Source organism: Leucoraja erinacea, chromosome 5 (assembly GCF_028641065.1).
Source record: "Leucoraja erinacea ecotype New England chromosome 5, Leri_hhj_1, whole genome shotgun sequence".
Taxonomy (NCBI): Eukaryota; Metazoa; Chordata; class Chondrichthyes; order Rajiformes; family Rajidae; genus Leucoraja; species Leucoraja erinaceus.
Genome location: NC_073381.1, coordinates 68,787,161 through 68,810,257, shown reverse-complemented (window position 1 = coordinate 68,810,257; position 23,097 = coordinate 68,787,161). Strand labels below are relative to the sequence as shown.

At 40.7% G+C, this 23,097-nt stretch overlaps 1 protein-coding gene across 3 annotated transcripts in view; it reads left to right on the top strand.

Annotated features, from left to right (window-relative positions):
- The window catches only part of mms22l (MMS22-like, DNA repair protein), a 123,973-nt gene that overhangs the window by 82,747 nt on the left and 18,129 nt on the right, over nucleotides 1-23,097 (top strand). For all 3 annotated transcript variants that reach the window (XM_055635857.1, XM_055635858.1, XM_055635859.1), the window contains exons 15-20: nucleotides 3,292-3,473; nucleotides 5,957-6,107; nucleotides 6,388-6,530; nucleotides 8,303-8,445; nucleotides 10,396-10,555; nucleotides 19,969-20,138. In XM_055635857.1, the coding sequence (XP_055491832.1) occupies nucleotides 3,292-3,473; nucleotides 5,957-6,107; nucleotides 6,388-6,530; nucleotides 8,303-8,445; nucleotides 10,396-10,555; nucleotides 19,969-20,138 (949 nt within the window). The remainder of the gene's footprint in view (nucleotides 1-3,291; nucleotides 3,474-5,956; nucleotides 6,108-6,387; nucleotides 6,531-8,302; nucleotides 8,446-10,395; nucleotides 10,556-19,968; nucleotides 20,139-23,097) is intronic.

Below are 23,097 nucleotides of genomic sequence, written 5' to 3'. Positions count from 1 at the left end.
TGATGTACCTGAGAGAGAGGTGAGGGAAGGGTCTGGCGGCGACTGAAACAAGGAATGATCTACGTATTCTACAGGGAGAGAGACAGAGCCTGAGCACAACGGGCTCCCACCTGTAACCGGGAATTCGGTTTGAACCCATTCTTCCAAAGATCTGTTCCGAAGAAAACAAATCTGTTGTGTGGAAAGCAAATGCTGCAAACACGCTACAAATTCTCTGGGTCACCGGACTTTAGGACCGGAGGAGCCCGTAGCACAGAACTTGCTGCGGGCCAGATAAAGTCTCGTGGCGGGCCGGAAGTGGTTCGCAGGCCATAGTTTGGACACCCCTAATTTAGACCTTTGGCTGCCTGCCAAAGTTATTCACAAAGGAATAAGTAGTTATCAGGAGAAAGGAAGTGCAGATGATGGTTTAACTGAAGATAGGCCCAAAAAGCTGGAGTAACTCAGTGGGACAGGGAGCATCTCTGGAGAGAAGGAATGGGTGACCTTTCAGGTCGAGACACTTCTTCAGACCAGTCTCAAGATGGGTCTCAACCCGAAAAGTCACCCATTCCTTCTCTCCAGAGATGCTGCCTGTCCCGCTGAGTTACTCCAGCTTTTTGTGTCTATCTCAAGGAGTTACCAGAATGAGATTGTTGGTTAAATAAATGTTGTGTTCAGCAGCCTCTTTTATTCTCTTCTGCCATGAAAGTCCTACTGTATCACCCGTGCCGAGAACTGGACTTGACTACTCGCTTCCTTGGAAGTTGTCAAGATGCAGTGATCAAATTAAAATGATGTACTGTTGTGTTACTCCAATAAAGTCATGAAGAACAAAGTCATTATTTTATTCTTCCTGCCATATTCTTTTTGCCATTTCTTCATTTTTGACTTTTTCTACCTTTTTATGCAGTTTAAAAAAAAATCTCAGTTATGTCAGTAATGCTTGTATAGTTTTCAATTTTCTTCTGGTGTAACATTTTATAGTGATTCGGAAGACGTCACAGTAGTCAGAGAAGGCAGAAATGTCACCGTACGACTGATGTAGAATAGGCCAAGAACCAGATTATTGCTTGAACCCCCTGCTAGTAAAACAACTGTGCACAGTAATTGGGACATTTTCCCTGAAGTATGTGTTGCCTGTCACACAGGATCATGTACTAGTGTATATCATGAAAGCAATGCATGAGAGCACATTGTAATTAAAGAACAATCTCAAAGAAAACAACTTATCTGCAGGTGGATGAAGGAAGCACATTTGGTTCTATTGTACGTACTAGATTTAATATTGACGGGATCCGTGTTTTTAAAAAAACATTCAAAATAAATATCTCAATACATCTTTGTGATGGCATGGTTATAATTTAATCTGGAGAATGGAGCAGGTTGACTCCATCTAATCTTAATGACTCAAAGCCATTTGACGCTCAAAAATTGATTACTAACCAGTTTCAAATTCAGAGAAATAGACTTTGGTTGTAAATTGTCGTAGCAGTTCCCTAGATTATATTGAATACTTGTGATCTATTTTGGCCTCCAACATTATGCAGTAAATTAAGGATAAAGCTGGCATTCCTTTCTTTATGTAAAGTGCAGAGATAATATTTGCATTATTTAATTGTACAAGATTTTGTGTTCATTATTGTATGTAATTTATTTTACTAAAACAATCTAGCCATCGAGCTATAGAGATGTCAACCTCCAGAATGTTTCCCAGGTTACAAATGAGAAGCAACGCATTAGTTGAGCAGATTTTTGTTACATTGTAATAAAAGTTTTACAGCTGCTTTCAGATGCAAGATTATCTATAGAATATAGAGTGAAATGTCTCCAAACTGTGCAATCATTATAAACAGTCCCAATGATAATTAGTTCAGAGTTGGCTAGAATATAAGATTTAACATAGAAAATGGGTGCAGGAGGAGGCCATTTGGCCCTTCGAGTCTGCACCACCATCCATTGTGATCGTGGCTGATCATCCATAATCAGTAACCCGTGCCTGCCTTCTCCCCATATCCATTGATTTTGCTGGCCCTAGAGCTCTATCTAACTCTCTTTTAAATTCATCCAGTGAATTGGACTCTACTGCCTTCTGTGGCAGAGAATTACACAACTTTACAACCCTGGGTGAAAACGTTTTTTTCTCATCTCAGTTTTAAATGGCCTCCCCTTTATTCTTAGACCTGGTTCTGGACTCCCCATCATTGGGAACATTTTTCCCGTCCAGTCCTTTTTATAATTTTATACGTTTCTATAAGATGCCCTCTCATCCTAAATTCCAATGAATACAAGCCCACTCTTTCCAATCTTCCCTCATATGACAGTCCCGCCATCCCAGGGATTAACCTCATGAGCCTACGCTGCACTGCCTCAATAGCAAGGATGTCCTTCCTCAAATTAGGAACGGACACAAACGTAGCCAAGGATTTTTTGTGGATAGATTTGCTGCATAAAGTTTAGTGTGGTTACATCTTATGATATAATGGATATACTTGTTATGAATGTTTAACAATTTAAAGAAACACTTTCACTTTGGTAAGCTTGTAAATACACATGTAAATTGACTCCAAAATATTCAATTAACTGAAATTTGTCTAGTTGAAGCCAATGGAATGTTTTAAATTTATGATCAACCTGCCAGAGGAGGTAGTTGAGGCTGGGACCACCCGAATGTTTAAGAAACAGTTGGACAGAACAGTTGGATAGAACAGGTTTGGAGGGATATGGACCAAATGCGGGCTGGTGGGACTAGTGTAGCTAGGACATGTTGACCAATGTGGGCAAGTTGGGCTGAAGGGTCTGGTTCCACATTGTACATTACTCTATGATTTTATGACTCTCAACAATTGAGTCAAAAACATGACTGTTCTTTCTTCATTATTTGGCTCCATTTCCATATTCTCCAATATTACAAGTTTGATTATTGCTCAGATTTTCTAAGTGTGGTTCTCAGATTGCACTCGGATGTCACTGCCTCTCCTTAGTGTGAGGAGCTGCCCAGTGGATCGAGCCGTGGTTGCAATAGATATGCAACGAGGTGGGTGGGAGGGTTGTGGCGGGAGGAATGGTGGCATAGGTGAGCTGGTCAGGTGGAAATATTAGTAGAAAGGGGAACAATGAAGCAGTGTGATAAAGTGACCAGGAAATCTAACAAATTTAAAGGGTAAAATATATCTGAACAAAATGAGCTGCAGAAAAAAAAATGTGTATGATCCTAAACTGCATTGATCCACAAACATGGAATAAAAATTGTCCGTTTAGAATTCAACACGCCTCGGAATATTTTCATTTTCTTCCATCCTCTCTCCTCAGGAGTGTGTACAAGCGCTCCGTCCAACAGCCTCCAGTGCCTTCACGCAGCCTTCCAGCACCATTAGTTGCCAAAGAGCGCCACCTAGCTATCGCCAGTGCTCTCTGGAAGAATTTCTTCCCTTTCGTAAAGAGCCAGAGACTGTCGCAGACACCTTCTTCGCAGACAGCTGACGTTGCTGCAGGTCAGTAGCTGTCCCAGTTCTCAGCATCTGAAAATTGCCTAAGAACATGAACGTTTCCTGTTCCCACTTGTGCAAGATAATGTTTCAAGCTTGATATCGTTGTGTTTTTCGAATAAATCCTGTTTCGGTTCCAGCTCGTGATAATTATGCATCACACACACTCGACGTAACTAATTCTGCAATGTAGGAAAGGGAAAGTTTGAGGCCACTGTAAAATAACTTCTTAGATTAAATTACTCATTGAAGTTGTGAACCCATTGCAGTAAGTGCCTCAAGCCTGAAGCTCATTGGAGTTGATGTGACCACAATAACTTGTGGGTTTCTGCAAAGTTTCATTAAAACCTCTAAAACAAAGATCAAATAGTTTGTTCTGAAAATAATATATTGTATTAATACCAGAGAGAGATCACAGTACTGTACAGTTGTGCTCAGATCATTGTCAATCAATGTACAAGTCACCTGAAGGTAGACAGCATGAAGGTAGAAGGTTTTTCAGCATCTGCAGTTCCTACTTAAACACAGTCAACTGACGGGTCATTTATATCTTTCCTTTTTGGATTTTCCCTTTCGGGTGGCACAGAGGTAGCATTGCTTCCATAGAGCACCAGAGACCTGGGTTCGATCCTGCCTATGGGTGCAGTCCGTACAGAGTTTGTATGTTCTCCCTGTGATTGTGTGGGTGCTGTTCGGGTGCTCCGGTTTCATCCGGCACTCTAAAGACGTGCAGGTTTGTAGGTTAATTGGCTTTTGCAAATAGTCAATTGTCCCTAGTGTGTAGGATAGTGTTAGTGCACAGAGTGATCACTGGTCAGTACCGATTCGGTGGGCCGAAAGGCCTGTTTCTATGCTGTATCTCTAAAATCTAAAGACATCAGAGGAACTGCTGTTTCACAGCTTCAGCAATCCTAACCTCCGTTGCTACCTTTGTGGAGTTTGCATGTTCTCCCTGTGACTCGTGAGTTTTCATGGGTGCTCCAGTTTCCTTCTACATCTCAAATATGTATGGGGTGGTAGGTTATTTGGCCTCAGTAAATTATCCTCAGTCTATAAGTGATAAGTATTTGATCATAAGAACATTAGATCATGTGATTGGAGCAGAATTAGGCCCATCAAGTCTAGTCTGCCATTCAATGATGGCTGATCTATCTCACCCTCGTAACCCCATTCTCCTGCCTTTTCCCCATGATCTCTGACACATGGCAATGTAAAGAAAATAAAATGGTTTAGGTAGGATTAGTTTTTATTATTTGATGTTTGATGGTCATTGCAGACTCAGTGGACTTAAGGGCCTATTGCATAAAACAAAACAGTACAGCATAGGAACGGGCCCTTCGGTCCACAATGTCTATGCCGAACACTTTGCCAAGTCAAACTGATCTCATCTTCCTCTACATGATCCATATCCTTATTCACTGCACTTTCATGTGCCTACCCAAAAGCCTCTTAAACGCCACTATCATATCTGCCTCCACCGCCAATGAATTTTGTGGCGTATTTCTCCACAATCTTCCTCAGGAATCTAAAGTTCAAACACAGACATTCCCATTGGTCTTCAAAATCTCAATAGTGCCGATAACATAGAGAGGATCTTGACTTTGAATCAATGAAAGCACTTTTTAAAGTCCATTCAAAAATGTAGTTGCCAAACAATAACTAATCTCTTTTAAAAAATGATTCCCTGTGTTAACAAGGCTTTAGGCACATGAATATTGCTCCTAATCTCAGTTTGCCGTTCCTGACACAGCCCCTCATATCCAGTTCTCCTTTGTATGTGTTAAGGATTGCTTGAGTTTTTAATCATTCTATCAATATTTAAAAAATGATTTGCTATTCATTCCTTGCTGAGTTACTTGGTCAGGCATTTACATCGTGTATATTAATTTTGATTGGATCCCAATGAGCTGATCGTATAAAGTTTTTTTTTTAATTATAATTTATTTACTGTAAAGAAACAAAAATGTTCTTGAAAATGATTTCCTGTCTTTATGAAAACAAACACCTCACATAACACAGGATTCTGGCTAAAAATGTTGCAAGGGGTATCTCCGGATCAGAAGGTTCTGTTGCATTACTGAATTTCATAATTTCCATTCAATTATCTTGGACTTTCTATGCTTTACAATGGTATTAGCCATAATCTGTGGTGATATTCTGTTCAGAGTCAAAACAAAGTAGGGACTGAAAGCTATTAGATATTTTAGGGTCTCTTGATGTGTTTACCTATCTTAACGCTGGGTAGTTACTGGTGATTTAGTTTATACAGTAACTTCACAATTATCACTTCTCACTTGTTCGCAATGTGCTCATTTGATAACTAATGATTTCCTATTAAAATCATTTGACCCAATGAACAGGAACAACCGGTGTAAAAAATAATAATTGTGACGCTGGAGGTTTAACCAATATACAACATACAGGTTTTTGTATGTAGTGGATATTGTTCATGCAATTTTTAATAAAGCAGGAAATAATTTATATTTCAGGTTTCACTCTCTTGGCAATGGATATGCCGGGCACAGCGCCTTCAGACCTCCAGCCGCAGCCTCTCGTACACATGATGCAACTGTTTGGCTGGGATGACATGGTACACCCTCAGTTGGTTTCACGATATCTCAGTCATCTAATTCAAACCAGGTAAAAAATTGCTTTCTTTTTTTTTTATCTCTCTGATCTGTCATTTTTTTTCTGTTGAAGCTTCAACATCTGGGAATGGTCCTATTTCTGTCAGCACTAAGTTCCATCTACATAGCAATGCACTTTTTTTCACAGGTACTATCCAGAACTTTGCATTTAAGTAATTAACAACTTTCTGGATGAGAATCTGAAATCTTTCACCCAAATAATTCCTGAATAACATGAAAGAAGAAATAAATTGTCAATGCCTAATTATTCTTTTGATTTTCTTCCTCCTCAGCGCCTTAGTGGATGCTCTCAAAAGCTTAGGATGCAGTTCGTACCAAACATTTACAATCCATTCTTGGTTTCGGTGCATTTTGCAGCAGCATCTGAATCAACCTGCTGGCATAACAGACAAAACGCACACTAACACGTATAGTGGTAAGTGAATAATTTGAGTTAATGCATGAGAACATTAACTGGAAAAATGCTCCGTTAACTGATGCATAGATTCACAGAGTTCTTAACTGTAAAACATGTTTCATTTTAGTGTCACTGATGACTGAAGCACCTAAATAAACTAGACATTTTTGGAAACTTACTGTACTGATGATGCATGGGAGGGGGAAGATTAGCCAATTTGTTAACTCTTTGCCGATATTATTGTCATATGCACAAGTACAGCAGGTACAGTCTCAGCAGTTACACCCAATTTATCCTTTGGGCCCACTTGCTGACAACCTAGAATGCAATTTCCACCCATTAATGTGCTACACAGTTTCATTAATTTGATGGACTGTGGCCTAAAGATAGATTTTAATTTTCACCACGGCACTGAATATCATTGTAAGCAGATTACTTACTTATTTACTTACTTACTGCCTATTATGCCTCTTGGCATGTAGGACGGCAACGAAGGTCCTCCACTCCTGTCTGTTCTGGGATAGTTTCTGGACACTACCCCAGGTCAGGTCCATTGTTTTCATTTCCTCCTCTACAGTTTGATGCCAGGTGATTTTGGGTCTCCCTAGATTAGCTACCTAGATTCACAAAGCTCAATTAAAATTAAAGCTGGATTATTTGCTGTGGTCAGTTTTCCATCTGGCGGTGCAAATTAAAAATCACCCACTGGCATTATCTCTTAGAATTATCTCTGCTGAAACAGCTCCGCTAGAGCTGCTGCCTCACAACACCAGAGACCCGGGTTCAATCCTGATTTCGGAGTTTGTGTGATGTTAGGTATCAAAAATTACTGCAGGCTCTTGATCAGCTGGGCAAGTGGGCTGAGGAATGGCTAATGGAGTTTAATGCAGATGAATGCAAGGTCTTTGGAAGTCAAAGCGGGGCAGGACCATCACAGTGAATGGTAGGGTCCTGGAGAGTGTTGTTAGAATAGAGAGATCGAGGAGTATAGGTACATACTCCTGGAAAATACGTCACGGGTAGATAGGATGATGAAGGGTTTTGGTACATTGGCGTTCATCAAGCTGGATACTGAGCATAGAAATTTGGATGTTATGTTATAGTTGCACAAGACGTTAGTGAAGCCGCATTTATGTACTGTGTTCAGTTTTGGCCAATCTGCAATCTGCAATAGGACGATGTCTTTAAGATGGAAAGAGAGCAGAGACGATTTACAAGGATGTTGCCTGGGCTTGAGATGCTGAGCTATAGAGAGAGGTTAGGCAGGTTAGGACTTCAGAGGTGAGATGGGCAAGATTTAATACAAACCAGGACAACGTTGTCATTCAGAGGGTTGTGGCATATGGATGAATCTGGTAGAGGAGATAGTTGAGGCAGGTGCTATAAACAGCATTTAAGAGACACTTGCTTATCCTTGGATAGGAAAGGATTAAAAGGCTATAGGCCAAACACATGCAAATGGGACTTGCTTAGATGGGCATCTAGGGTAGCATAGACAAGCTGGGCTGATAGGCCTATTTCCGTGCTGTATGACCCTGAGACTCTAAAATCACTGAAGTGAATTTTGACAATTAGCTTGTTTTTATATTACCTTATCTCAGATATTACCTTAGTTACCATCTCCATTGCAAATGCCCACGGCAGTTGATGATTAAGTACAACAAGTTAGACATTGTTTCTTAAAATGTAACATTATGCTGGTGATCAAATTATTAACTACATTTACTGACAACAATCCATTCTGAAATATGGCCTAAAAATGATAATCTGTTTATTTTTTGTTTAAAAAGGAAGGGACGCCTTGGAACAGTTGACAGGATTAACCAGGATAGTGTACAAGCTGCCGGAGATGGAAAACCTACTCAGCCAGTCTCACCTTGATCAGTCAACAGCCAAGGTGGAGCCTAGAGCTGCCCTCCTCACATTCATTAAGGTAAATTCCATTCTGAAATAGTGTCACCCAAGTATGCAACAAATTACCCTGTACACATGGGTTCACGCTGCTTTAAGTATGGTTTGTACAAATTATTCCTGGTGAAGTTCAAGGCGGTAGTGGATAGCGTCATCTGCCCAACAGCTATGATATTTAGAAAATAATCTTGTGGCGGTGGCGTCATGTACGATCTTAATGGAAGCAATTATTTTCTACAAGGGGAATGTACTTGGGGTTGGGAAGAGGGGCAGTGGCAGCTGGCGGGAAGAGAGAATTGTTGATGGAAGCACTGAAAGTACATGCGCCCCAGGCATTCTACCTTAATTATCTTCTGCGCTTTTTCAATGTCGTTCCCACAAGTCACGTAAATAGGGCATAGTGGGAGATTGAGGGGCAAGGTCTGAATGGGAGAAATTAGTCAGTGGTGGTGAGGGGTGAATTGGTTACTGCACGGAGTGCAAGCAGGTGGAAGCAGGGTTGTTGGTGCAGTGGTCTGCAGATTGTGGGACCGGAGTGAAGACTGGAGTGAGTACAGTTGTTTGTCGGGCTTTAAGTAAACTCTTCTGCTCCTCCAGCTGACAACTAGTACAACAAATTGTTTAAGAAGGAACTGCAAATGCTGGAAAATCGAAGGTACACAAAAATGCTGGAGAAACTTAGCGGGTGCAGTAGCATCTATGGAGCGAAGAAAATAGGCAACGTTTCGGGCCGAAACCCTTCTTCCCCATCAGTCTGAAGAAGGGTTTTGGCCCGAAACTTTGCCTATTTCCTTCTGTCCATAGATGCTGCTGCACCCGCTGAGTTTCTCCAGCATTTTTGTGTACCAACTGGTACAACATAGGTGCCTCCACCAGGGATCGGGTCTTCCTGACTTATTATGCCAGTGTTCTCGACTGTCAGAAATTTCAGCCTCCGTGATTTAAAAAAAATAAATGCTGTTACAATGGAGGCACCTTCCTAACGAGATTGATCAACTTGGTTCCTGGGAGCAGAGAGTTCATTCACACTCTGAACCACTTGAGTTACGATGACCGTATTTGTACATTTCATCTTTTTTTTTCAGAAGTGGATGTAAAACCTGCCCCACTTTCAGATCTCGATGTGCTCTGGGGGGTGGGCTTGGAAAAGCATGAGTAGGTTGACATCTCTACTCGTGGTTGGCTGTGGAAACATACGCTTTTCACTGTACCTCAGTACACATGACAATAAACTAAACTGTAAATTGTGTGAGGTTACTGTAGAACATGCGGAGAAATATATTGTAGAATTCCCACAGTATACCTTTCCACATCTAATAAGATCATCCTCTTATTAGTCGTGGAAAGGTGAACCGTGGAAACTCTACATGGTCAAAATATGTTGATCAAAATAAATGGTTGGAATAAGTCCAGACGATCATGGAGCAGAATTAGGCCCTTTGGCCCATCAAATCAACTATGCCATTCAATCATGGCTGATCTATCTTTCCCTCTTCTCTTGCCTTCGCCCCATAATCCCTGACACCCGTACTAATCAAGAATCTATCTATCTCTGCCTTAAACATATCCATTGACTGCCTCCACAGCCGTCTGTGGCAATGAATTTTACAGATTCACCACCCTCTGATTAAAGAAATTCCTCCTCATCTCCTTTCTAAAGGTACGTCCTTTTATTCTGAAGCTATAGCCTCTGGTCCTAGACTCTCTACTAATGGATTATACTCTTCGATGTTGTTTCTGCTGTTCTCAGTTTGATGGATCTGCCACGTTATCTTGCAACTCTTATTCAATTACTTTTTTATACTTTCTGCCATTTTTCTTACTGTAGTCAAATTTGAACTATGATATCAGCTTAATTCTTCATTAAAGAAAGCGACAATCTGCAAAAGAAAATTGTGATAATTTACCCCCGATGTGCCAGGTGTATAGTTGGATCTGACGTAACATGTATCTTTTCATTGTTCTCCTGCAGGCTGTTGGGAAAACATACACCCAACTACAAACTCTAGGAGACAAATCGTCTTTGGCCTCAAAGGCCCTGATGTATGCTGGTGATATCCTGAAGTACACTAAGCCATATTTAGCTAACAAGGGGCCAAATGAAGGCCTGCAGTTATTATACTGGGCTGTTGGTAAGTGTCTTGTCCTTCAGAGTATGTACATAATGTAGGATTGTACAAAAATGTAATCACATAACAAATTAATTTAACCTTTCAGTGTGTTTTACTATTTATTCCCCCATACATGCAATAGCCATGTTATTGTAAAACTGTGCTCCCCCTCTCCTCCATAGATTATTTCCCCTTTTTTTCTTAACTAACTTGGCAGTGCTATTGGTTCACTTGTGAACCCTGAAATGCATTTCACAACCTTACTTCACTGTCTGAAATATTTTTCAATGATGTGTCAAACAAGTCTATAAATCCACAGCATGCTAAAACAAGGACATGCTCTTGTGTTGCCTTGCATAATGTCGTGTAAAGTTTAGGATGCCAACCTGTTGTGACACCTAAATAAATTGGGAACTGCAGCAAATGAAAGGGGTCATTCTTCTATTTTTACACTGTCAGTTAATTTGCAATTGATGCATGTAATTTATTCCCATCATCGTTTATCTACACTGTGGATGGCTTGATGGTAACCATGTATTGTCTTTCCTCTGACTGGTTCGCACTCAACAAAATCTTTTCACTGTACCTCGGTACATGTGACAATAAATTAAACTCAACTCAAGAATCATTGGTTCAATATTGTCACATGTATCTAGGTATAGTGAAATTCCCTTTTTGCATATAATTCAACAAATTCTTGTAATCATTATCATACCTAAGTTGCAAGAGTGTAAGAATAGTTCTCGGCATCTTGTATCCTTCAAGTTCAAAGTTGTTAAAGATGTAGAGTCTTATCTTTGCCTTAAATACCCATTAACTTGGAGGCAGTGTTAGGTAGGAAATGCATGAGTTGGCCTGGCCTGGCTTGGCCTGGCAATGATGTCGGTGTCCTCCATAATTCTGCAGGCCGCATTGGACACACGTGCTTGCCTCACCTCTGTGCAGAATTTATTTTAGTTTTGTTTATTGTCACGTGTACTGAGGTACAATGAAAAGCTTTTTCATTGCAGCGGCGCCTGATCCACGCGATCATAGGCCCAAACACTGCTGCAGGGCCTCCCGTGGCCCAATCCACGAGCTCATAGACCCAATCACGTCAAACTCCGAATGCACCATCCCTGGCCTCCCATATCCCCTCTCTGACTCCGACTCTATGCTCCAGGACACCTCCTGCAGTCCCACTGGCAACCACGGAATACCCAGACCGCTTCCGACGATGCAAAAGGTGAGCCTCCACATGCTCACAGGCAGGGTTCCTATCCTCAGTCCGCCGCCATTGCCATCTTGAAGGATCCATCTTTAATCATTCCTGTGATTTGGAACTAATCATCCAATAGCAAAATTCAATTGTTCTTCATCGATTTATTTTTAAATCTGTCACTTAAAAGGCTTCAACAATTTTTGTCGTTGCCAAGAAATATTGGTGTCCCACTGTTCTACGGTGTGATATTAATAATAGAGGAACAAAGGAGATAGCAGGAGGTGGCTTTACGGTTCCTCTCAACTTCCCTTGCATTCAGTCAGATCATCGTGTTATTCTATCGCAACTCCGTCGCTTTTCCATAATCCCGTTATCCATTAATTTTGGTGTCCCAAAATCTATCAAATGCAGCCTTGAACATGTTCAGCAACTGAACAATCAGCCCTCTGATGTGGAGACTTCTAAAGATGCACAGTCCTCTGAATAATAAAAAGGACGTGTCTCATCTCAATTCTGAAAGCCTGATTCCAAAATAAAAGAAGGCTCCCCTTCAAAAGGAAAGACCATATTGTCATCTACCATATCTTATCCATTGTAAAATTGCATGTGTTTCAATTAGATCACATACTTTTTACCTAAGCTCCATTGAATAATATTTCCACTTAATCTCTGTTCATCCTCCCACCTCAGGATTCAGTCTAGATAACCAACCTTCCACTGCCCCCAATGGCAACACAATCTTCCTCAGGCTGTCACGACTACATTGTGGTTTCACGAAAGCTCTATACAATTGCAGAAAGGTTTCCTGATTCTAATGCTCCACCCTTTTCCAATAGTGATCGTCAAGTCGAGTTTATAGTCACATGCACAAGTACAATGAGGTACAGGTACAATGACAATCTTGCTTGTAGCATTATCCAAGGCATATAGACTCAGAAACAATACACTAAACACAAAGTACAGATAATTATTAAAAGCGCAGAAAAGGAAAAGACTGCAAAAGTAGAAAAATAAGTGCAAGATAGTCAGTAGTCAGATTTATTTGTTACATACACAATGAAGTGCAGTGAAATAAACTTGCCAGCAGCGGTACAATAAAAAAGAACACACAATTTATATTACTAAAAGTCAGATCTTGACCACTTCCTGTTCTGTATATTGATTTTAGAAAAAAAGTTGCCACTTATGGCTGTGCTTTCTGGCCATCTTATTCGGAGTCCCCCTCCGCTGTGCAGGACAAGAGGATTTTTCCCATCGTTAAAAAATAAAAGAGTTATTAGTGTTTAAAAAAATGTTGAGATTCTCTCTCCTGAAGGCCATGCCCCTTCCGGAGGGACTATAAAATCCGGAAGTGTTGAGTGCCTCAGTCAGTTTCTGCAAGATGGGGGAGCATGAGGATCACGTCTCTCAGTACGAGCTGTGAATAACACTGAACACATGTCTACTAAACTGTGAGTGTGGTTTTACTGACCTTGAGTGCCCTTAATGTAGTTTGAAAATGAAAATGTGGTTGGTTTGAAATAAAGCACAGCAAATGGTTGGTAGTGGGTGTCCATACTAGCCCTCTGGAAACCAGTCTCTTCAGCCCACAACACCCATACTAACGCTCCAGAAAGCTAATATTGGAATTGGTGGAGAGGTGGAATATTGCGTTGGGGGACCAGCCCTCCCGTGTGAACATGGGACCCAACGGGTCCCACTTAGTCTAGTAGTGCAGTTTCCCCAACGCAATATTCCACCTCTCCACCAATTCCAATATTAGTGGGCAGTGTGGGGGAGGGGCTTTCTGGAGCACTAGTATGGGTGTTGTGGGCTGAAGAGACTGGTTTCCAGAGGGCTAGTATGGACATTGTGGGGCAAATGGATTCTTGGGGTGGCAGCTCAGTCACTCAAGCCTGATGTGCTGGCAGCTCACTCACGGCTGGTGGGCTGGCAGTTGACTCATGGCTATTCCTTGAAATTCCATTTCAAGCAGGGAGCAAGGCCACCAAATTCAAGCGCATTTTCCGACCACTTCAAACAGGGTGCAAGGCCAACAAATTCAAGTGCAGTTTCCGTACAGTTCAAGCAGGGTGCAAAGCCACCAAATTCAAGTGCAGTTTCATACCATTTCAAGCAGGATGCAAGGCCACCAAATTCAAGTGCAGTTTCATACCATTCAAGCAGGGTGCAAGGCCACCAAATTCAAGTGCAGTTTCTGAACACTTCAAGCAGGTTGCAAGGTTTGAAGTGTTCAGAAACTGCACTTGAATCTTGTGTTGATGCTTTCGATGCTGAGGAGAGATTTGCCTGTGATGGACCAGGCTGAGTCCACCACTCTCCACAGTCTCTTGCATTCCTGACTTTGGAGCGGCCTACCAGGCCGTGGTGCAACTCGTCAGGATACATTCCACAGTGCATCTGCAGATGTTGGGACAAAGGGCTTGTATCCATGCTGTATGACTATGTTAGAGTATTCAGAGACATACCAAATCTCTTTAAACATTGAAGAAAATAGAGGTCTGGCATGCCCTTCTCATATTTGCATCTACTTGATGAACCCAGAACAGGTCATTAGAAATATAGATAGATAGATAGACAGACAGACAGACAGACAGACAGACAGACAGACAGACAGACAGACAGACTGACTGACTTTTATTGTCATTCAGACCGAAGTCTGAACGAAATTGCAGCAGTCATACATATAATACAATACAATAAAACAACAATAAACACATATTAACATCCACCACAGTGAGTCCACCCAGCATCTCCTCCTCATCGACCACCAATTGGTTCAATGGCACTTTATTGTTAGCTACTGTAGGTACAGTGAAATTCTTTATTTGTATACAGTAAAAAAAAAACTTACTGTACATAAGCACAATCAAACTCGAGTGAAGGAATAGTTGATTACTTTGAGGCCAAGACTGAGTGGCCGGGGCTAGCCCGAGACTGCCAAAGCCTCCTTACCTGCCCACAGACAATGGGGGACTGTGCCCCCACAAGGAGTGCAAAGAGTGAGCTACCAGGACAAATCCAAGGCTGAACTGCTGGTACCTGCAAAAGACCGCCTGTGCCCCCTCTTTAAGGCCAACACTGAGCCTTTATGGCAAGCCAGAGACCGCCAGCCTTCCTCTCAAGCAAGAGTGAACTGCTGGGACAAGCCTAAGATCGCCAGTGCCTCCTCATTCAAGAACAAGATTGATTTTCCGGGACAGTTTGAGGTCCCCAGCATCTCCTCTTTGAGGTCAAGATTGAGCCGCTAGGACAAGCGTGAGACTGCCAGCATATCCAATAGAGTTGCTGCCTAATGGGCCTGTACCACTTAGACAATATATGGGTGACTACAGGCGACTGCCACAAAATTTTCAACATGTTGAACATTTTTCTGCAATAGGGGCGACAATTTTTGCTGTCGTAGGTTGACATAGGTGTTGTCGTAGGTGCTGTCGTAGGTTTTTCGCCAGGTGTCGTAGGTGAATTCCATTAAAACTAGTCCCTGGCATTCGCCTAAAGAGTCGCCTAAGTGGGACAAGCCCATTACAGCGCTTGCAGCGTCGAAGATCCGGGTTCGATCCTGACTACGGGAAATTGAGCGCGACTGAGGCTTTATTTGCTGTTTTCGTATGAGACAATCCACAAATATTTCAATATTCTAATATAGAAATTTTCTCTCTCTTTATTACCCGTGAATACTCTTTTATTATCATATTTATCATTATTATTATTTTAATAGCACCTAATGTTTTTTTCTTCTTTTTTTTTTACAGTTTTTTAGTAATTTCTCGCTCAGAACTTTAACTGTCTTTTGTTTATTTAATTTTTCTTTTTCATGGATGCCATGTTCTTTTGAAGCTTGTTTAAACCAAGGTATTGGCGTTTTAAGCTTCTTCAGCTGAAACGGAGTTCACTTTTTAAATAAGAATTATATATCACCACATGGGGGGGGGGGGCATCAGGATTTTAGAGGTGATTAGGTGGGGCATGGCCAAAAAAAAGGTTGGGAACCACTGTTTGTACATTATACGGAGTTTGTACATTCTTACCATGACCACGTGGGTTTTCTCGGAGAGCTGCTGTTTCCTCCTACACTCCAAAGACGTACAGGTATATAGGTTAATTGGCTAGTGGTATGTGTAATTGTCCCTATAGTGTGTGGGATGGTATTAGTCTGCGGAGATCACTGGTCGGTGCTGACTCGGGCTGAAGGGCCTCCCCAGAGATGCTGCCTATCCCGCTAAGTTACTCCAGCTTTTTGTGTCTATCTAAACTAAAAAAGGAATTGAACTAGCAGAATGAAAACATGGGACAGATCAAAGTGGCAGTCACCAATCAGGCTAATAATTTTGGGTAGACAAAAATGCTGGAGAAACTCAGCGGGTGAGGCAGCATCTATGGAACGAAGGAAATAGGCAACGTTTCGGGTCGAAACCCTTCTTCAGATTTTGGGTGATGAGAATAACAAACACAAGAGGAGCAACTGCAAACTGATACCTTAACCCCGCCTCATGTGATCTAAGGTGACATAAAGAACAAGCAGCACAAAGCTTCACCTTTGCCTACTTCTTTAATGAAAGTTGGTGACCCAGTTTAAATGAATGAGTTTGCCTTATATTTCTCAGTGGTGAACCAGGGACAAAGTGAGAGATCATGTGCATTGGCACCTGGCCTCGAGGACACTCAATACTTCCACACTTCAATGTGCAAGGGCAACGGTTATAAATTGCTGACCAAAGACAATTGTTATTTGGCCCAGTTTGTTGCACTCAAGCAACCTTTTGTGTGTGTGTGGTATATTATCAAATATCTTTTGACAACATGATATGCATATACACTGATAACCTTTTTCTACGTTGCTACATCAAAAATCATTCTTGGATTATTCAAATATCATTACTCTTCCACAAACTACTTGGGCTGCTGGGCGGCTCATTACCACATTTTTTACAATGAATACCAACAACTGATATGAGAACGACTAGTTTGTAAATCCTTATTCTTTCTCATCATCGAATTATTAGTGTTTTTTTGTCATTTGATGATATTTCTCTACATTGGACGAGTGTTTTAATGCAGGAATGCAAGTTTAGCAGGGAACTGAATAACCACTTTTGTGATAAAGGCTAAAATGATTATGAAAGTGCCATTGTTGCCCTCAACAAGTAGTCATTATTTTGAAGGAACCGTTGAGAATAATCTAAAGCAATCTTCCACAGTTACAAAGTGTCGCTGCATGGTATTGTAAGGTGTTCAGCAGAGATCGTTGCATTGTGGTACACAGATCATATCAGCTAATAATGATGATTTTATTTGAGCTGATGTAAGACGCTAATGAAATAACCATCTTCTTATTCAACTTTTATCTTAGTTTATTAAAACTGTTTTTTTGAGCGTGAGACCTTTCATCCTCAAATAGGAGCGTCCCATTCAGATTTCAGCTGAGCTGAAGGAGGTTATAGTGTCGAATGTTGCAGCAACAGCATATTTCACAAAGCTTGAGAAGATCTTCCTATGTACAAAGAAAACAAAGTGGCTTAATTTACCTTGGAGTTCACATGGCCCAAAGTTATTCTAATCTATTTGCTTTAAGTTTAATGTGTTCCCTCTTATTTCCAAATCGGTTGATTGGAAAATTGAATGTTTTTCAAAAAATACTGAATTTCAGAATGTGATTTTTATTTTTGATTTTGGTTGTTAATTAACATCTAACATGAATTAACAACTTTTAGCTGCACTAATTGACACAGTGTAAGATAGATCATGTTAGAGGGTCATTTACAGTACGTATTAAACTGTGAATGCTCACAGTTCCTGGTCCTTTCGAACTCTGACATACAATTAGATGTTTAATTGAAAATTGAAATTGAATTACACGTTTTAGTTAGGCATATGTTTCTGAGGAAGGCCAAACTGATTCTGACTACAATAAACGCATAACCAAGAGACAAGTACCACCAAGACCAAAGCAGCTAAACTTTATTTAATTACATGCTAATTAAACCTTTTTCATAACAAAATATCTAATTAGTTACTGTAGAGGAATACACATCAATCTATTCAAAAGTGGTAATTAACAAAACCAGATCAACATTAAAAACAGCCATACACACTGATTCAACAGGCAAGTACAGCAGGACTCTATAACACTGCCAATCTACAGAAGCGACTGCCAAGCTCCATGGAAGTCTCACTGCATTACTCACTTTAATATGTAAATTTAGCAGGGCACCATGTGCTGATAATGCAGTTCTTGGCTCTCACAAGGCTGTAATTGAGACACCATCGCCCCTTGCTACTGGACTTCATGGTGTTGTTTCCAATGCAACTGACAGTTTGCCTGGAAATGCTTAGATACTGTTTTGGATGTCAGATCCATTAGACGCAAAGATCCTTTATGTTCCAAAAAAAATGCCTGATCACAACCTGTCCAGATTGGCTGTCCAGATTAAACTGTCGGTGAGAGGAAACATAACAAACATGGTTATTATTGACTTTTACAGGGGACCATGTCGTCTTAATTACTCAAATTTGTGCTTGTAGTTTCCTTCGGGACATAAACTGAAGGTGTTTTGATGTGCAGATCTTGAAAGTTCATGTGATGGGATTAAATTAATCTAAGCTTCTATTCTGATGATCTTAGCCACTATCCTTTTCTAATTTAATGATTTTAGCTAGTCCTTCTTCTCCAAGATGGATCGAAAGTCTTCTGTAAGAATGTATGTGCAGGAGGTCAAAAAAATGATTTCAGAGAGAGAGAGATTGAAGAACCAGGTTTAGTTTAGTTTATTGACACGTGTATCGAGGTACAGTGAAAGGCTTTTGTTGCGTGTTAACCAATCAGCGGAAAGACTGAAGATGATTTCAATCGAGCCATTTATAGTGTATAAATACATGATTTTTAGGTAGATTCATAAGGCATAGGAACAGACGTAATCCATTGGGCCCATCAAGCCTACTTCGCCATTCATTCATGGCTGATCTATCTTTCCCACAACCTCATTCTCCCGCCTTCTCCCCATAACCCCAGACACCCTTACTGCGTTTGGACAAAATAATTGTACATTGCCAACTCCTTATAGATGCAGTGTATGAACATTATTTTATTTTAATCCCTCAGAAATATTTCAAAGTGAATTGCTTGTGTTGATAATCCTTCTGTTGCAAGAGGTGGGAAAAGTGGAAGGGATTCAGGGGAAGCTTACAGGAATATGCTTACAATTAATTGCAACTCCGCACTCAGATCAACCTCCCCTCTGTTGTTTATCTCAGAATAGAACCGTGCCTTGCCCTCTTCTCTCTGCTACCAACGAGCAGGAGGTACAGAAACCTGAAATTCCACATCATCAGGTTCAGGAAAGGCTACTTTCTGTCAGATTCTCAAACTGAGCTCCACAACCATACTTTACCTCGGTAACACTTAACTTGGTTAAGCTCTTTTTTTAGAAAGATGTCTGTTGTATTAGACCTGCCTCCCATCCCCAGCCAAGGCACTTGATCTCTGCATCTCTATCAACAATATTGCCTGCAATATTATCTACCCGACCTGTGGTTTCCTCTCCACCTTACTTTGGTCTCTTGTGATGCTGCACAACACCATCCTTCTCCCCCACCGACCAAGCCCACATATCATCCATGGAACAAACCAAAACCCCACCCTCCACCATCACTCTATGTTTAACCAAACCGTATCCTCTTCAATGGTTCAAGAAAGAACGATAAACCCGTAGTTTGTTCCAAAGTGAAGATTATCATGAGTCTCATGCATTTCAAAATATTGCACTGAAGTTACAAAACATGTGTTGGCACAGCATATACTACCAGTTAATGCACTCTTATCGGATCTACGCTGTTCTGTTTATACACATTTAACAAAATGTACTTCCTCCATTAAGTAACTTGGAGATTAATGTATCATTTATCACGTTGGAACCCTTTGGTGAGATTTACTTCCATTACTACATCAAGATGATGGAGTAAATGCTAAACAACTAAAGACAGAGTGAGCCTTGGACTTCAGAGTTTGTTGTCATATGTAAAACCAAACTGAAATTAAGTGTTGTGTAAAAAAAATCCAAAGACATTTCAAAATATCACCAATGGAAGTAACAAAAGAACGCCAATAAGTTGCTGATTATAGTGTTAATAACGAAGTTGATTCAAACAATGTATATTCATCACAACTAAAATTGCCTGAAATTAATTAACTGTTTCTTAAGTGTATGAAGTACCACTTTATTTTTATTCATAGGTTGCATTGTCAAACACTGGGCCCCAATACTAGCCACTTCAAAATCTCAACAACTTTTGTTTTGCATCATTGATCGCCTGTTATTGCCACATACCCTCTTTCAGAAGGGCACAGAATTGCCCGCAGCAATGTTGTCTGCCATTCGAGATAACTTGCCTCTCTATCTGCAGGTAAGCTCTGTCACTGTCACATCATGGTTGCCTTCGAGGTGTCCTGAGGGCTTTATCTATGTATGCCTTTTTGAGTGTTATTGTTTTTTCATATTGTTGGCTTGTTGAACACTAATGCTTTATTTTCAGATGTCAGAATGTCCTTTTGTGCTGTGAACGGCTGCATGAGCGATGTACAGTTCGGATGGTTAATACAACTGCAAACATTGCATTGTGTAAATCTATCCAGTTGTAGTTAGAAATTATCCAGGTATTTAGTGTTGGGTATCACGAAAGTCAGTGGTCATCATCGCCACATTGTCGACTATTAATGTTTTCTCTTTGGATAAAATAATTTCATACTCTTCCTGAAACTACAATCGTGTGCAAGGGGAAGGACCAAAAAAACTATTCCTCCTGTTTTATGCCCGTCCCGTTTCTTTATCCAGTTTGACCTTGTACTCAGACTTTTTAAATTGACAACCTTTATCCTTTCCTTTATCACCTTGACTGGATTTTGCTGCTTGATTTCCATTCTGCTTATGTTTTTTAAATGGTCAATGCCCTAATAGTATGGAATATTGCAGTCCCAACTCTGTAAAAGCTAGTAGGTCAACCCTACTTATTTTCCTTTGTTACTAGTTTATCTGTTTTCATGGTAAAAGCTTTGTGCATATTTCTTATGGCATTGGATTTTTTTTCTTTGCTGTTTTGTTTTCTAATTCCCTACCACCATTAATGTTCATACATCCTAAGGATCTGTCGTTGCGCTACTCCACATTCTTGTTCGCAGGCAATCCTTGGTAATTGTGTTGTTTCCACATGCACAGTGACAACACTCAGCCCTTATACAGTGACATTCCTCTGGTTCTCTTCACAATCTCTAATGTCACGCATTGTTGTTCTATCTCCCAATGCTGGGTGAGCATAAATTTCCTCAAGCCAAGTACTGGGAGGACCAAAGCCATCAATTTTGATTCCTGCTGTACACACTATTCTCCAGGTATTCAACTGCAACCCTCTGAAACTGATCCAGACTTTACATGATTTGCAATCATTGTCGTGTTTCTGATCCAATAAAGTTTGCTGTGGCCTCAGTAATATCGCCGACTTTCACCTTCTTGACTCCCCAAACTCTGTCCCCAACTGTTCTAATGTTGGCAGTTTCATATAAGTCTTTGACATCTTTAGTATTGACTATTCTTACACATATTTCACTGATCTCCCTTGAATTCTCTGTAAATTTAAGGTCATCCAGATATCTGCTGCCTATGTGCCCTTTGCCTGTCACATCTGACTTTTATGATCTTCATTGGATCCACATTGGCTCCTGCTTACATAATGTCCTTGATTTACAAATTCTTATTCTTATTTTCATATCCTTCCAGGATCTTGCTGGTCCCTACGCCTATAACTTCCTCTAGCCCATTAAGTCACCAAAATATTTGCATTATTCTGTTTTGTGTCTTCTTAGATAAATTTAATCGCATCACTGTTAGGGGGCATGCAGTCAAAGCTTCAGGCTTTGCAATTCACACCCAAAGTATCCTTGCTCTCTACCTAATCTAATCTTTCATCATTTGCTTTTGTATTTCATAACGTGCCTCACGATCATATTTGTTTGATCGTGTTCCCATGAAGTTGAGTCATTTTCTCGAAACATTGAAACATTTAATGTTGCATTAATTTGGATTGTTTTCTTTGGACCTTCGGAGACTGAGAGAAGACCTGATAGAAATAATGGTGGTAGAGATAGATACAAGATTCTTTTAGATATGCACGAAATGGAGGGATGAGGATCACGTTCAGGCAAAGGAGATTAGTTTAAAGGCATCATGTCCGGAATGCACATTGTGGGCTGAAGGCCCTGTTCCTGTGCTGTCGAGTAGGTTATTAAAGATGTTGACTATGTAGACTTATTGTTGTCATTTTCATTTGGTATTGGCATAGCAACATCTGGACTCATACTACTTATTTTTCCTCAAATGGCATGTTGGCCTTCATAACAAGAGGAATTGAGTATAGGAGCACAAAGGTCCTTCTGCAGTTGTACAGAGCCTTTGTGAGACCACACCTGGAGTATTGTGTGCAGTTTTGTTCTCCAAATTTGAGGAAGGCATTCTTGCTATTGAGGGAGTACAGTGTAGTTTCACAGGGTTAATTCCCGGGATGGCGGGACCGTCATGTTGATAGAATGGAGAAGCTGGGCTTGTATACTCTGGAATTCGGAAGGATGAGAGGGAATCTTATTGAAACATTTAAGATTACTAAGGGTTTGGACATGCTAGATGCAGGAAACATGTTCCCGATGTTGGGGGAGTCCAGAACCAGGGTCCACAATTTAAGAATAAGGGGTAAGCCATTTAGAACGGAGATGAGGAAATACTTTTTCACACAGAGAGTTGTGAGTCTGTGGAGTTCTCTGCATCCAAGGGCAGTGGAGGCAGGTTCTCTGGATGCTTTCAAGTGAGAGTTAGATAGAGCTCTTAAAGATAGCAAAGTCAAAGGATATGGGGAGAAGGCAGGAACGGGGTACTGATTGGGGATGATCAGCCATGTCACATTGAATGGCAGTGCTGGCTCGAAGGGCCGAATGGCCTACTCTTGCACCTATTGTCTATTGTAACTGCAGATAGATGTTGGTTTATAATAATAATAATAATGTTTATTTATATAGCACTTTTCAACAAAACCAATATTTGAACCAAAGTGCTTTACAGAGATTGATTAAATTAATTGAACAGATCAAATGTCAATAAATCCATACAAAACAAAAAAGAGAAAAAGAAAAAAAGACACAGAACAGTACACTATAGAAATCAACATGAAACGTCCCTCCACAGCAGAATTCACTGTGAGGGAAGGCACTAAAAATATCCAGTTCTCCCCCTCATAGTCCACCCGAGGTCGGGGCCTATATCTGGCCTCCTCAGCCAACCCGGTGTTTTCAGGCCTTCTTTCCGCGAAGCTGGATCATCGG